General features: G+C 42.2%; 1 protein-coding gene, 1 long non-coding RNA gene and 1 other non-coding gene across 3 annotated transcripts; all 3 read left to right on the forward strand.

Moving 5' to 3' along the window:
• Nucleotides 1-1,427: 1,427 nt before the first annotated feature.
• LOC103655711 (tRNA-specific adenosine deaminase TAD1) lies at nt 1,428-2,700 on the forward strand. The gene is made up of 5 exons (XM_008682418.3): nt 1,428-1,665; nt 1,907-2,079; nt 2,144-2,220; nt 2,348-2,467; nt 2,557-2,700. Exons 1-5 carry the CDS (start codon nt 1,617-1,619, stop codon nt 2,642-2,644), a joined length of 507 nt encoding a protein of 168 aa, XP_008680640.2. The 5' UTR covers nt 1,428-1,616; the 3' UTR covers nt 2,645-2,700.
• A 563-nt stretch (nt 2,701-3,263) lies between these two features.
• On the forward strand, nt 3,264-4,229 carry LOC103655712 (uncharacterized). Its single transcript, XR_002750485.1, has 5 exons — nt 3,264-3,350; nt 3,430-3,486; nt 3,554-3,594; nt 3,686-3,757; nt 4,114-4,229. It is a non-coding gene; the product is annotated as an uncharacterized protein (transcript).
• Nucleotides 4,230-4,298: 69 nt separating this feature from the next.
• Nucleotides 4,299-5,107, forward strand: LOC118476984 (uncharacterized). Its single transcript, XR_004857876.1, has 3 exons — nt 4,299-4,437; nt 4,531-4,632; nt 4,725-5,107. It is a non-coding gene; the product is annotated as an uncharacterized lncRNA (long non-coding RNA).
• Nucleotides 5,108-16,377: the final 11,270 nt, after the last annotated feature.

Raw genomic sequence — 16,377 nt, forward strand, 5'->3', positions numbered from 1 at the left:
GGAGGGATAGAGCTCATCGCACCTTCTAGCTTCGTGAGTCAAATGATTTTATAATTATTTCCTTTCTATGCTTCTGTTCTTATTTTGTGCTAAGCTGAACGGTGCTTGGTTGTAGTGAGCACAAAGCGATCTTTCTAGCTTACTCGAGGTAGCAGGCAATTGGTGACTGGTGAAACCACAGACTGGTGCCACCAAAGTGGAAGAAATACACTCAAAGAACCATCCTGTCAGTCTCCTTGTCATAGAGCATTCACCTTTTCTTGCAGGTAACTTGGGCTCGACTTACTGACACGAGCAATAGTCTGATAACGCTACAAGACACCGATGTGCAATGGTCGCCGCTCTCTTTGGGATTATGCAGAGGTCAGAGAAACAAATAGCTATATTTTTCAAAGAAAAGAAAAAAAATAAGAACAGGTATCCTACTGTTTCCATTCTCTTATTATGATTTATGATGTTAGGAACAACTAGATAGTGTTGCCGGCAAAGCACCAATACTATCACCAAATATTATTGCCCAATTTACTATAAGAACACAGAATCTTATTCTTGTAATTTCCTAAATCCTAACGAATAGGAAAAGAGGGCCACCCAACTTACAAAGTCTTTTTTGTTTGCATAGGATTATCTGTAATTCTGAATGAAAATTTGTGTGGCACCGTTGAACAGCTAAAGCTAAGCAAGGAGTGCCTTGCCTGCTCCTTCTCTGTTACAAGCCTACAAGGTAACATAGTTCTACTTTGCACGTTTACCAGATTGTGGATCTCTGTAGTAATGCCATATTTCTTTTCTAACATTATGCTGAAAACCAGGTAGCAAAGGCTCCCGGTGGCAATGGCGGAGTATATGCTGGTAATCTCTAAATTGTGATGCGGTAAATTATAAATGTATGCTATTAATGTTAGTCATGACTTTCTGCTTGTTTTTTTTTCTTTGGTTGTAAGAAGGCTTATCTTCTTATCGATTTGGTGACTTTGTGTAGGTGGAGTAATGCCAGTACCACCATCGCAGTCTGATTTGCCAAGAAAACAGCTGAACAGTATGAATGTCGGTATGCTTTTACTGTCTTGATGTTGGTGTTCTACATAACAGTACCTTCAAAGTTTTGAGCTCTAATTTTCATGTACCCTAACTTTTAAGTATGGTAGTGTCTTCCATTCCATGGTCCTTGTCCCGGTAACAATTAGTTTGAGAATTGTTTAGTTTATAAATCAGATGTATTTTAGTTATGATGGTTTCTTGATTTTGTCTGCTGCCCTTATATATTGATAAACAGTAGCATGGAAGTGTGGTGCTCAGTAACCTCTGTGCAACTGTCCAGCTAAACTGGAACAGTGGAACTGGACTGCTTACATTGTTTTTTTATGCTTAATGGAGGGTCACATTTTACACCCCGGTAGGTGTTTGATACGATCCACAAAATTGGTACATGCTGACATTTGTCTCTATTGGTTCTACCAACAGAAATTGAATTCATTGTATTGCCCACATTTTAACAAAACTATATTTCATCCTATTAAATATGTCATATATTTTCTAATATAAGTATACTACTCTGTATATCAGAATTTGGCTTTGTTCAAAGGAAACCAGGGCGTGGTGATACAACATCGTCCATGAGCTGTTTTGACAAAATCACCCGCTGGAGCGTTGTAGGAATTCAAGGTAACCATTTCCACTTCTGTTGATAAGACCAGAAACATTTTAACATGTGTTATTCATCTTGTAACAGTAGTTAAGATATATGTGTGGAACTTCTGCCTCTATGTCAACATGGAATTTTCTATGCATCCAATTCAGCATTGCTATTTTCTTGCATCCTATTACAGTTTTTTTATATTGTGCCCTTTAGTGGTTACAAAGTGTCCAAGTGGGATAAATCCTCTTTCTGTGCATTCCTCAACATGTGCATTGCTGTCACATATACTGGAACCCTTGTATTTGTCCACCATTACTATTGGACAATTACCTGATGGTACTCCTGAACGATTCTCTATTAAAAATAATATCAAGAAGGCCCTGGATGCTCGTCTGTCCTCTCTACCCACCGAATTGCCACCTCCTTTCAAAATGCAGAAGGTTGGTGTTCCTTTTCTTATGTTCCAGTAACTTCTCCACGATAACAAATCATTTCTATCTTCAGCCAAAGGTTTTTGAGGCGCCTGTACCACCAACAGAGTTTCAACAGATTCCTGGAGACGTACGCCTCTTGACATGCGGGTAGTATATATGGTTTGTTCCATGAGCTGGATCCTTTTCCCCCCATTTTGTCTCTTTCTTTATGCATCCGTTTATTGTGCCATTCTTTTTTACTGAAGCGTTAGCTTTGTCGTTTTTCTTTTACTAGGTACTCGATTTGTTGGAATAAATCCGGTTTGCATGAAGTTGTCTTAGGTACAACTGGTAGGAAACAAGGAACCTCATCAAAGGCAGCGCACTTACCCTCCACCGAGTCACTGCTCTGCAAGTAAGCGGGTCTTTTCCTTGTGTGAATTTCTTCCATCGCGATTCTGACGCAAAACTGTTGAGAGGACCGTGTGTTGACTGTTGTCCTAGGAAAAGACTACTAGAAGCATTTGTGTCTCTTGAGCATCCTTTGGTGGGGCAACTAAAATGCGAGGAGCTATCTTACCGGGCACTATAATGTTTGTTCTCATCGTTAACCTTTGGTTTGTTGAACATAGAAAATAGTCCTGCTAGCATGCAAATTGAAGAAGTGCCACAAGGAGAAGAGAAGGAAGAGGAGGAAATCAGTCCACATAAGGAGAAGAGAAGGAAGAGGAGGAAAAAGAGTAAAATTGAAGATAGTCCAGCAAATAACACAAGGAGCAAGCGACTAAACATAACAAGGAAGACTAAGAGCATGAAACAACTTCTTATGTAGCATAGGTAATGTCTGAACTGGTGCTGTTGCTGTAATGAATAATGTCTGAACTATCTTGTTTCTTTAAATGGTGTCTGTGTCTGAACTGGTGCTGCTGTTGTAATGAATAAGGGATCCCAGTGAATAATGTCTGAACTGCATGAAACAACTCCTAGGAGGAGGAAATCTGTTTCTGAAATATCTTGCTGCTGCTGCTGTCTGTTTCTGAATAATGTCTGAATTGCTGTAATGAATACTGAAATCTGAACTGCTGTCGCACTGTTTTTGAACTGAATGGCACTGGTTTTTGGTCACATAGCATTGTTCTGTCTGATTAACAGAAACAGGCGTGTGTCTTAGTGGTCTGGGCTGACGTGCAATGAAGATACTTGAGGTGCTGGGTCTTATTTACAGTTAACTTTTTTTGTAGTGGGGAATTGCATATTGTGTCAAGGGTGGTCCAGAAAAAGAGCTAAAAGCAATGCAGGTGCGCTACTTTTTTTCTCTCCCGTGTTCTGCAGTTCCAAAAAAACTAGAATCACACTAAAATTTCACCTTCATTTCAGTACTTGGAGAGAAGAGAGTGTGAGTATGACCAGAAGATATCCATTGATTTCTACAAGGTATGAACAGTTAGCTTTGAACTGCCTTTTCTTTCAGAACTCTCATGTTTCCTTGATGCATGTTCAGGAAGGAGATCCCTTGAAACCAGCTGTGATGGGCGTCTTAGTGTAAGGATCTAAAGTTCCAAAACCAAAAAAACCAATTCCATGCTATCCGCTGATGTTGCTCTGTGGAACTTATAACTTGGTGTTCATGCAGGTTCGTTTCCACTCCAGATCCAATTGGCAACAAGTACTATCTTGGCCCTGCTCCTTTGCAGAATATGGCAAGGTGAGACATTGCACCCCTCTATTGTTCTTTTGGGCATTTTACCTGAGCAAGCATCAAATTGTGACTTGTTCTACAATCTTGTTTGCAATGGCATGCAAATTGCTACAGCCAATGGCTCTACTGGCTATAATAGGGATTACCTGTTCTCAATGGAGAAGGCATTAGCCAGCATTAGTAAGAGAACCTATTTTTATATTTTTTAAGTGGTTAACACTTTGAATATCTGTTTTTTATACCCCATGTGTTACATAAAATACGGTATTACCTGGGAGTAGTTCATGTATGTCCTTTCTGCAAAGTCAGTATTTACATCCTAGACTCAAACATCAAATTGTGATTATGCTGCCCCTTTTCAGGCCACGAAGATGATTCGATCATAGAGCTTGCAAACAAGGTGAGGAAGGTGCTCAACAGAACAAAGGAGACCAAGATCACTGGTGCCAATGCTTCCCTGAAATCACATGCCCATTATGTTTTTTTTATTATGATTTGGTATCTTCTCCGTGTCTGTGAACAAGAAAGACTATGTTCCCCTGAATATAGATCGCTGAGAGTTTATTGTTCCTAGCGATGCAGGGCGCGTGAACTCTTCTACTACCTCAAGGGTAAGCAGGTGGACTATGGCGAGGAGCACAGCAAGGCTTGCGGCCACAACAGGTTTGGGAGAATATATCACACAGGTAGGAGATTCCAAAGAACACAATACATGGCCATGGCCTTTCAGAAATTTATTTATCCATTAGTTCTTACATGGCTGTTCTAATTTGGTGCAGGTCACTATCCTGTTTGTTATGAGCACAACCCAGTGCATTTTTGTGGGGCACTCTGCTGGCGCGCAGGTTGTGAGGGTGCTGCATCAGATGCTTGCCGACAAGGTACACAAACAAGAGATTTTTTGGTTTTACTCACAAGTGATAGTTGTTTATTGCTACTGGTGGAATTAGTCATGCCTATCATGTGCTTTCAGAGGGATGGTTCATGTGAGCTGGAGTACAGGATTAGAGCACCCAAATTAGGAATTAGTCATGCCTATCATCCCGCTTGAGACGAAGGATGAGCTTGGGCTGCTTCATCCAGCATTCAAGGCTGTGAAGACTTCCACATGATAATTAGAGTACAGTTCCACTTGTTTATTTTGTTGGCTCGTTCTAGATCCTGTTAGGTCTATAATCCAAAGTGTTCTTTTTTTGTAGAATCTGGTGACAACAGAAGTTTGGGTTGGGGTCATGGGATGGATATCTTTGTTGTAATGTGAGGTGTTAGGAGAATTATGTTATGTTTATTTATTGGCATAAGTTATGTCTTACACGTACAAATGAGTTAATGGATGAACTCAAGTTATTGGTTCAATTATAGATTTCAATGGAGTTTCCTGTTTTTTTATTGTGGGGATTTATGTTAGGTTGTCTCCACTCTCCAGGAGACCGTGTATACTTAGACTCTACTGTTTATACAATAGGAGGTGAGATATAAAGTGCTGGAGACGGCCAAAGTGTGTTAATAGCCCTGTAGGTGTTCTTAAATCAAGCTTGGTGTGTATATATAAGCGATCACCAAAACGCGCAAAAGGCTTGCTAGGATGATTTTTGTTACCATGCCAGGCAAGCTTATGTTCTTTTAGAAGTACTGTTATGCTGACTTTTGTATTGCAATCTTCCATTAACATCGTGACGAGTTTACCTTAACAGCACTTCTTACAGTGGAATACGACTGCAACTGGTTGTAGTCAATGCAGTGACATGGTGCTGTTAGCTTGGCAGGGATTTCTTGATATTATTATCGTCGGAAGATTCGACAACAGTTCCTTGGTTTTAAAATTGATCGCTACTGTCGATGGATTTGTATGGTCTTTCCATTACCGGGGAATAGCTTGCCTATCAATGCATGCTGCCTTCTGTTGGATCCTAGCAGAATTTCGTAGGCATCTGTGAAATGTGAACAGCATCGCCACAGAAGTGCATATGGATCTGGAAACTATATGATTCTTCAGCATCCTGTGTCAGGAAAATTATAAAACTGATCCTACGAAATCAACGATTCGCCTCTCTCCGTGCCGAGGTAATTACAGCTCGTACTCCAATCAGTCCTCTTTTCTAGGTGGTCAACTTCCATGGATACTGGCGTACCACTGCCAAAGAATAGTATCGGAGGCTCTTACAGAGGTTTGATAGGTCTGATGCAAGGACAAATCGACGCAGGACTATTCCATGAATATAGTGAGACTGATTCAAATCCATGACCAGGTAACTTAGCGAGCAGCGAGACATGAGAGGTTTGATAGATCTGATGTAAGGATAATAAACCGACGCAAACCTTTTTCATAATTGTAGAAAGACCGTTTCAAATCCGTTATCTGATAACTCATGCTACTCTACCAGACCCGCCCTATTATTTACATACGAAGAAACGATGCTTGTTTATCTCAAGTGAGCCTTTTGAGTCTTCATGTTTCGTTGAAGAACATCATTACATGCACTATCCATTTGGCAAAATTAATAGCAATTTGTATTTCTTCTCTGTTTCAGGAGTGCTGGTCGGTTCCTGTCGGCTATAAGATATTCAGATAGTGTATGCCTGTCCAACTGAAGTAGGCGTCCACAGAGAAGAAATACAAATTGCTATTAATTTGTTTCGTTGTTTTTCCCTGATCCGTAATTTGATTTTAGATGCAGTACTCGCGATCCAACCTATTTGGGATGCAGTACTCGCACAAGCGTTACTTCGTGCTCGAGGACGCCGCGCTCCGCTGCTTCAAGTTTGCGCCGTCCTCCAAGGGCGAGGTACCCTATTGCCACCACTGAATAACTACAGGCCCCCTCCAATCATGTTTCATTGTTTTTCCCTGATACGTAATTTGATTTTAGTTGTTTTTTGTGCTTCAAGTCTGCGCCGTCCTCCAAGGGCGAGGTACCCTATTGCCACCACTGAATAATTACAGGCCCCCTCCAATCTTGTTTCATTGTTTTTCCCTGATCCGTAATTTGATTTTAGTTGTTTTTTGTGCTCCGTGATTTGATTTTGGATAGTGAAGATAAACTGATGCATAATCCAGCACTTGACAAGCTCCTCCAGGAGAAAGGCACCGGCAGAGGACGCCGCGTCCACAGCTCAGACCATGTACGTGAAGGTCAGAATTGGAGACACTTTAGACTTTGAAATTAAGAGGTGGTCTACTGGAAAACAGGGCAACTTGCGCGCTTTGTTATTAACTTTACAATATGTGAGTTGATGATACTTTTGGTACTGGAGAATGAAGCTAAACTGCATGTGGTTTCTACCCATGGCTCTGCTGCTGCGCTCTTGTAGATTCATCCGAGTGACAAGAAGGTAGATTACCAAATCCAGAAGCTCACCAATGCGGCTGACAATGCCACTGCTCAAGAGAAATCAGGAAATGCAGAGGCGAATGGGAAGGATGGGCATTCGGATGAGGAAGACCTCCTGAAGTATAGGCCAAACCCAGATATGATGGACACAGACTGGTCTTGATGGTTAGGTGATGCTTTTCACTTCCTTTATGATTCTATACACTTGTTACATCGCTAAACAGATGCCAGATGCTTCCTTTTGTGCATTCACAAACACCATACATGAACATTACTTTGTGAAATGACTACAATAATTAATAACTTGTCCGCACTTGCAATATTGGAACATATCAGTTAGTTTAGCGCAAATATTAATAAGTTCTCATATTTGTGTTCGTTCAACTTCTCATCCACCAATCACCAATGTGGTACACTTGCTACTGTGGACACTTGAATATGCCAGTTCACTGAACAACCTTCGGTCAACAGGAGTGCTTGCTCATGTGTACTTGAACATGCAATTCTTGGCGCATTCTTCTGTAAGTATTTAGTAATACATGAGAGTAGCAAAGAGTTTAACCTCTAAGATGTCTTCAGATATGAAAATTGAGTAAAATGGTTATCTATTATTATCCATCTAAAGAATACATGTAATACATGTAAGTGTATGCTCTCGTCATACTAAGGCTCATGGTATTAGTAGTTGTTGATAGGATAACACTCATTTTAGCTTTTACTAATTGTCGTCAAAACACTGTTGCAGTTAACGAAGCGGAGCACCTGAACTAGCAGTCACGTCTGCAATATACACACTAGCAAAACACTCATGTAACACTAAACAGTTCATGCATATCCTTGACTGAAGACGATGTTGCAAAGGTTTCAGACATCAGCTTTGGCGTTGACAAGAAACAAGATGACGAGTACAATGCTCCTGATGAGTACAACGCAGTGTATAAGTTTGCTTTGTACTGCTTGAGACCATCTCTGGAAGGCGTTCATATTTTGACGACGATGTGCTCCTATATTTTCCTTTCTGAATACCAAATTCTTTAATGTGTCCTCTTGTGTGGAATCAAGTTCCTAATTTAGCTAGAGCAATACTTGAAAGAGGATTCATAATTATTTGTTTTTCATGTGATTGTATAACAATTTCTCGTAAATGAATATAATGCTGACTAATTTACTGTTTGTGTGAATAGGTGTTGGCAAAATCTTCTAAGATGGTTCCTGACTAATTTATATGTTCCGTTGCAACGCACGGGCACTGACCTATATGCCAGTTCACTGAACAACCTTCGGTCAACAGGAGTGCTTGCTCATGTGTACTTGAACATGCAATTCTTGGCGCATTCTTCTGTAAGTATTTAGTAATACATGAGAGTAGCAAAGAGTTTAACCTCTAAGATGTCTTCAGATATGAAAATTGAGTAAAATGGTTATCTATTATTATCCATCTAAAGAATACATGTAATACATGTAAGTGTATGCTCTCGTCATACTAAGGCTCATGGTATTAGTAGTTGTTGATAGGATAACACTCATTTTAGCTTTTACTAATTGTCGTCAAAACACTGTTGCAGTTAACGAAGCGGAGCACCTGAACTAGCAGTCACGTCTGCAATATACACACTAGCAAAACACTCATGTAACACTAAACAGTTCATGCATATCCTTGACTGAAGACGATGTTGCAAAGGTTTCAGACATCAGCTTTGGCGTTGACAAGAAACAAGATGACGAGTACAATGCTCCTGATGAGTACAACGCAGTGTATAAGTTTGCTTTGTACTGCTTGAGACCATCTCTGGAAGGCGTTCATATTTTGACGACGATGTGCTCCTATATTTTCCTTTCTGAATACCAAATTCTTTAATGTGTCCTCTTGTGTGGAATCAAGTTCCTAATTTAGCTAGAGCAATACTTGAAAGAGGATTCATAATTAGTTGTTTTTCATGTGATTGTATAACAATTTCTCGTAAATGAATATAATGCTGACTAATTTACTGTTTGTGTGAATAGGTGTTGGCAAAATCTTCTAAGATGGTTCCTGACTAATTTATATGTTCCGTTGCAACGCACGGGCACCGACCTAGTATAAAATAGAAAATTGGTATTAGAGCATCTCCAAGAGACACTCTATTTTCGACTCTCTATATGACACTCTAATTACCTCTCCATATAGATTACATTCTATATATAGCATCTCGTTCCAACAGATTATCTATTTAGTTTGGTTAGTCAGCGGCTAGCCAAATTTGGCTAGAGATGAGGTCAATTTGAAGAGCCGGATAGCTTGGCGAGTTGGATGGCTAGTCTGTTGGAAATTTTTTTTGCTGTTGAATAACTAAAATTTGGCTTGCTGAGTCATTTAACTAATCTATTGGAGATGCTCTTAGAGCACCTTCTAGAGTATTTCTAAATTTCACTCCCTAAATTATTATTTCGGTTATATAAAAATTATTTTTGTATCTTTTTAATCTTCAACAACTTTTCTATATCTTTGTATTTTTAAAAGGCATTCACGTTTTATAACTTTGGCAAGTGAGAAAATTGGAATAGAAGAATATTTTTGGATAACCATTTAAATAAGCTGCTATAAGGTATTTTAAAAAAAAACTCTATTTATTTCAATTAAAAAGAATATAGAGTCTCTTGGAGTTGCTCTTAGTCTCTAATTCTTTACCCATGCGTCTATTATATGACCGTGAGACGTGAGTTTAGTCACAGCCCACATGCCTGCAGTTTTGTGATGTTTCATTCACCGACAGTCGACACCCTCAACTAGCAAGAGAGGTCACATTTCAGAATTTGTACATGACCTCGGATTTTATCGGCACGGTCTGAGTGGTGGAGTTGGGGGGATTTTGGTGATGGTTTCGGTCTCCCACTCCACACGGCCGAGACCGAGGTCGAGCGGGGCGGGGACGTGGGTCGTCGGCTCGTGTTAGTTGTCACTCGCTGGGGAGTCGAGGACCTCGTCGTCCACGCGGGTGCTCGCGCTTGTGGGACGACATCCTCTGGCGCGATTTGGGACGATAGGTTGTAGGGATTTGGGACGGCGGTAGACATGTCAAGAGCAGGTGGAGAAGTCCAAAGACTAGTGTTTGGTGCATCTGTTTTTGTGTGCGTCTGCTACGTTGTCGGCCCAACAAAGTCTTTAACCTTTTTTGTTTTGAGAAAACAAATTTCACTCCTTAGTTGGCGCTTGAAAATATGTCATCACATCATATGCGCTCTGGAACCATCACTGGTCCCAACCCATGACGTCAAAAGCTCGCGCCCTCGCCGAGGATGGCATATCTGAAAGAGAATTAGGCTTACACCTAGTTCCTAAATAATTTTGGTGGTTGAATTGTCCAACACAAATTATTGGACTAACTAGTTTGCCCAAGTGTATAGACACTACAGGTGTAAAAGGTTCACACTCAGCCAATAAAAAGATCAAGAGTTGGATTCAACAAAAGAGGAAAGGGCCAACCGAAGGCACCTCTGGTCTGGCGCACCGGATTGTCCGGTGCACCACCGGACATGTCCGGTGCACCAGAGGACTGCAACTCTAACTCGCCACCTTCGGGAATTTCCAGAGGCACTCGCGCTATAATTCACCGGACTGTCCGGTGTACACCGGACAGTGTCCGGTGCTCCAAGGGAGGTCGGCCTCAGGAACTCGCCAGCTTCGGGAATCTCCAACGGCTCGTCCGCTATAATTCACCGGACATGTCCGGTGTGCACCGGACTGTCCGGTGCAACTCCGGAGCAACGGCTATTCGGCGCCAACGGCTACCTGCGACGCATTTAATGCGCGCTCTGCGCGCACAGAAGGCAGGCGCGCCCATACTGGCGCACCGGACAATGAACAGGAGATGTCCGGTGCGCCACAAGTCAGAACTCCAACGGTCAGAATCCAACGGCAGTGATGACGTGGCGGGAGCACCGGACATGTCCGGTGTGCACCGGACTGTCCGGTGCGCCATCGAACAGACAGCCCAGCCAACGGTCAAGTTTGGTGGTTGGGGCTATAAATACCCCAACCACCCCACCATTCATTGCATCCAAGTTTTCCACTTCCCAACTACTACAAGAGCTCTAGCATTCAATTCTAGACACACCAAAGAGATCAAATCCTCTCCAAACTCCACACAACGCCCTAGTGATTAGAGAGAGTGATTTGCTTGTGTTCTTTCGAGCTCTTGCGCTTGGATTGCTTTCTTCTTTCTTGATTCTTTCTTGTGATCAAACACTCACTTGTAATTGAGGCAAGAGGCACCAATTGTGTGGTGGCCCTTGCGGGAAGTTTGATTCCCAAGTGATTTGAGAAGAGAAGCTCACTCGGTCCGAGGGACCGTTTGAGAGAGGGAAGGGTTGAAAGAGACCCGGCCTTTGTGGCCTCCTCAACGGGGAGTAGGTTTGAGAAAACCGAACCTCGGTAAAACAAATCCGCGTGTCTCACTTCACTATTCTTCTGCGATTTGTTTTGCGCCCTCTCTCGCGGACTCGTTTTCATTTCTAACGCTAACCCGGCTTGTAGTTGTGTTTATATTTGTAAATTTCAGTTTCGCCCTATTCACCCCCCCCCCCCTCTAGGCGACTATCAATTGGTATCAAAGCCCGGTACTTCATTAGAGCCTAACCGCTCGAAGTGATGTCGGGAGATCACGCCAAGAAGGAGATGGAGACCGGCGAAAAGCCCACTACAAGCCACGGGAGCACTTCATCGGAAGAGTCCCGCACCAAAAGGAGGGAGAAGAAGAAGAGCTCCTCCAACAAAGGGAAGGAGAAGAAATCTTCTTCTCACCACAAAGAGAAGAAGGAAAAATCTTCTTCCCACAAGCCGCATCGGAGTAGGGACAAGCAAAAGAGGATGAGGAAAGTGGTCTACTACGAGACCGACACTTCATCAACATCAACCTCCGACTCCGATGCACCCTCCGTAACTTCTAAACGCCAAGAGCGTAAGAAGTTTAGTAAGATCCCCCTTCACTACCCTCGCATTTCTAAACATGCACCTTTACTTTCCGTCCCATTAGGCAAACCACCAACTTTTGATGGTGAAGATTATGCTAGGTGGAGTGATTTAATGCGATTTCATCTAACCTCACTCCACAAAAGTATATGGGATGTCGTTGAGTTTGGTGCACAGGTACCGTCCGTAGGGGATAAGGATTATGATGGGGATGAGGTGGCCCAAATCGAGCACTTCAACTCTCAAGCGACAACGATACTCCTCGCCTCTTTAAGTAGAGAGGAGTATAACAAAGTGCAAGGGTTGAGGAGCGCCAAGGAGGTTTGGGATGTGCTCAAAACCGCGCACGAGGGAGATGAGCTCACAAAGATCACCAAGCGGGAAACGATCGAGGGGGAGCTCGGTCGGTTCCGGCTTCGCAAAGGGGAAGAGCCACAACACATGTACAACCGGCTCAAGACCTTGGTGAACCAAGTGCGCAACCTCGGGAGCGTAAAGTGGGATGACCACGAAATGGTTAAGGTTATTTTAAGATCACTTATTTTCCTTAACCCTACTCAAGTTCAATTAATTCGTGGTAATCCTAGATATACTAAAATGACCCCCGAGGAAGTTATCGGGAATTTTGTAAGTTTTGAGTGCATGATCGAAGGCTCGAGGAAGATCAACGAGCTTGATGATCCATCCACATCCGAAGCTCAACCCGTCGCATTCAAGGCGACGGAGGAAAAGAAGGAGGAGGCTACACCAAGTCGACAACCAATAGACGCCTCCAAGCTCGACAATGAGGAAATGGCGCTCGTCATCAAGAGCTTCCGCCAAATCCTCAAACAAAGGAGAGCGAAAGACTACAAGTCCCGCTCCAAGAAGGTTTGCTACAAGTGTGGTAAGCCCGGTCACTTTATAGCTAAATGTCCATTATCAAGTGAAAGTGACAGGGGCGACGACAAGAAGGGGAGAAGAAAGGAGAAGAAGAGGTACTACAAAAAGAAGGGCGGCGATGCCCATGTTTGTCGGGAGTGGGACTCCGACGAAAGCTCAAGCGACTCCTCCGACGACGAGGACGCCGCCAACATCGCCGTCACCAAAGGGCTTCTCTTCCCCAACGTCGGCCACAAGTGCCTCATGGCAAAGGACGGCAAACGGAAGAAGGTTAAATCTAACTCCTCCACTAAATATGAGTCCTCTAGTGATTATAATGCTAGTGATGAAGAAGATAATTTGCGTACCCTTTTTGCCAACCTCAACATACAACAAAAGGAGAAACTTAATGAATTGATTAGTGCTATTCTTGAAAAGGATGACCTTTTGGACACTCAAGAGGACTTCCTTATTAAAGAAAATAAGAAGCATGTTAAGGTTAAAAATGCTTATGCTCTAGAAATTGAGAAATGTCAAAAATTATCTAGTGAGTTGAGCACTTGCCATGAAACAATAGACAACCTTAGAAATGAAAATGCTAATTTGTTAGCCAAGGTTGATTCTCATGTTTGCAATGTTTCAATTCCCAATCCTAGAGATAATGATGATGATTTGCTTGCTAGGATTGAAGAATTGAACATTTCTCTTGCTAGTCTTAAATTAGAAAATGAAAATTTGATTGCTAAGGCTAAAGATTTTGATGTTTGCAAACTTACAATTTCCGATCTTAGAGATAAAAATGATATTCTACATGCTAAGATTGTTGAACTAAATTCTTGCAAACCGTCTACATCTACCATTGAGCATGTCACTATTTGTACTAGATGTAGAGATGTTGATATCAATGCTATTCATGATCATATGGTTTTAATTAAGCAACAAAATGATCATATAGCTAAACTAGATGCTAAAATTGCTGAGCACAACTTAGAAAATGAGAAATTTAAATTTGCTCGTAGCATGCTTTATAAGGGGAGACGCCCTGGCATTAAGGATGGCATTGGCTTCCAAAGGGGAGACAATGTCAAAATTAGTGCCCCTCCTAAAAGATTGTCAAATTTTGTTAAGGGCAAGGCTCCCATGCCTCAGGATAACAAGGGTTACATTTTATACCCTGCCGGTTATCCCGAGGACAAAATTAGGAAAATTCATTCTAGGAAGTCTCACTCTGGTTCTAACCATGCTTTTATGTATAAGAGTGAGACATCTAGTTCTAGGCAACCAACCCATGCTAAGTTGCCTAAGAAGAAAATTCCTAATGCATCAAATGAACATGCTATTTCATTTAAAACTTTTGATGCATCATATGTGCTTACTAGCAAATCCGGCAAGGTAGTTGCCAAATTTGTTGGGGGCAAGCACAAGGGGTCAAAGACTTGTGTTTGGGTACCCAAAGTTCTTGTGTCTAATGCCAAAGGACCCAAAACCATTTGGGTACCTAAAATCAAGAACTAAACTTGTTTTGTAGGTTTATGCATCCGGGGGCTCAAGTTGGATACTCGACAGCGGGTGCACAAACCACATGACAGGGGAGAAGAAGATGTTCTCCTCCTACGAGAAAAACCAAGATCCCCAACGAGCGATCACATTCGGGGATGGAAATCAAGGGTTGGTCAAAGGTCTTGGTAAAATTGCTATATCTCCTGACCATTCTATTTCCAATGTTTTTCTTGTAGATTCTTTAGACTACAATTTGCTTTCTGTATCTCAATTATGTCAAATGGGCTACAACTGTCTATTCACTGATGTAGGTGTCACTGTCTTTAGAAGAAGTGATGATTCAATAGCATTTAAGGGAGTATTAGAGGGTCAGCTATACTTGATAGATTTTGATAGAGCTGAACTCGACACTTGCTTAATTGCTAAGACTAACATGGGTTGGCTCTGGCACCGCCGACTAGCCCATGTTGGAATGAAGAATCTTCATAAGCTTCTAAAGAGAGAACACATTTTAGGATTAACAAATGTTCATTTTGAGAAAGACAGGATTTGTAGCGCATGCCAGGCAGGGAAGCAAGTTGGAGCCCATCATCCACACAAGAACATCATGACGACCGACAGGCCACTGGAGCTCCTACACATGGATCTATTTGGCCCGATTGCTTACATAAGCATCGGCGGGAGTAAGTACTGTCTAGTAATTGTGGATGATTATTCTCGCTTCACTTGGGTATTCTTCTTACAGGAAAAATCTCAAACCCAAGAGACCTTAAAGGGATTCTTAAGACGGGCTCAAAATGAGTTCGGCTTAAGGATCAAGAAAATAAGAAGCGACAACGGGACGGAGTTCAAGAACTCTCAAATTGAATGCTTTCTTGAGGAGGAGGGCATCAAGCATGAGTTCTCTTCTCCATACACCCCTCAACAAAATGGTGTAGTGGAGAGGAAGAATCGAACTCTATTGGACATGGCAAGGACCATGCTTGATGAGTACAAGACTTCGGATCGGTTTTGGGCCGAGGCGGTCAACACCGCTTGCTACGCCATCAACCGGTTATATCTACACCGAATCCTCAAGAAGACATCCTATGAACTCCTAACCGGTAAAAAGCCCAACATTTCATATTTTAGAGTTTTTGGTAGCAAATGCTTTATTCTTGTTAAGAGAGGTAGAAAATCTAAATTTGCTCCTAAAACTGTAGAAGGCTTTTTACTAGGATATGACTCAAACACAAGGGCATATAGAGTCTTTAACAAGTCCTCAGGACTTGTTGAAGTATCTTGTGACGTTGTGTTTGATGAGACTAACGGCTCTCAAGTAGAGCAAGTTGATCTTGATGAGATAGGTGAAGAACAGGCTCCATGCATAGCGCTAAGAAACATGTCCATTGGGGATGTGTGTCCTAAGGAATCCGAAGAGCCTCCAAAAGCACAAGATCAACCATCCTCCTCCACGCAAGCATCTCCACCAACTCAAATTGAGGATGAGGCTCAAGATGTTGAACAAAAAGACCAAGAAGATGAGCCACCTCAAAATGACGGCAACGATCAAGGGGGAGTTGCAAATAATGAAGACAAGGAGGATGAGGAACCAAGACCGCCACACCCAAGAGTCCACCAAGCAATTCAACGAGATCACCCCGTCGACACCATCCTCGGCGACATTCATAAGGGGGAACCAAATGGGTCTTCCGCAACAAGCAAGACGAGCATGGTGTGGTGACAAGGAACAAAGCTCGACTTGTGGCCAAGGGATACTCCCAAGTCGAAGGTTTGGATTTCGGTGAAACCTATGCACCCGTAGCTAGGCTTGAGTCAATTCGCATATTATTAGCCTATGCTACTTACCATGGCTTTAAGCTTTATCAAATGGACGTGAAAAGTGCCTTCCTCAATGGACCAATCAAGGAAGAGGTCTATGTTGAGCAACCTCCCGGCTTTGAAGATAGTAAGTACCCTAACCATGTCTATAAACTCTCTAAGGC

The sequence above is a fragment of the Zea mays genome, chromosome 4 (assembly GCF_902167145.1).
Source record: "Zea mays cultivar B73 chromosome 4, Zm-B73-REFERENCE-NAM-5.0, whole genome shotgun sequence".
Taxonomy (NCBI): Eukaryota; Viridiplantae; Streptophyta; class Magnoliopsida; order Poales; family Poaceae; genus Zea; species Zea mays.

Excerpts from the sequence above, each read along its gene's own strand:
- LOC103655711 (XM_008682418.3), top strand. The coding sequence starts at position 1,617 with ATGAGCTGTTTTGACAAAATCACCCGCTGGAGCGTTGTAGGAATTCAA. Across the intron at positions 1,666-1,906 it reads GAGCGTTGTAGGAATTCAAG|GTGCATTGCTGTCACATATA; the intron begins GTAACCATTTCC and ends ATTCCTCAACAT. Across the intron at positions 2,080-2,143 it reads CTCCTTTCAAAATGCAGAAG|CCAAAGGTTTTTGAGGCGCC; the intron begins GTTGGTGTTCCT and ends TTCTATCTTCAG.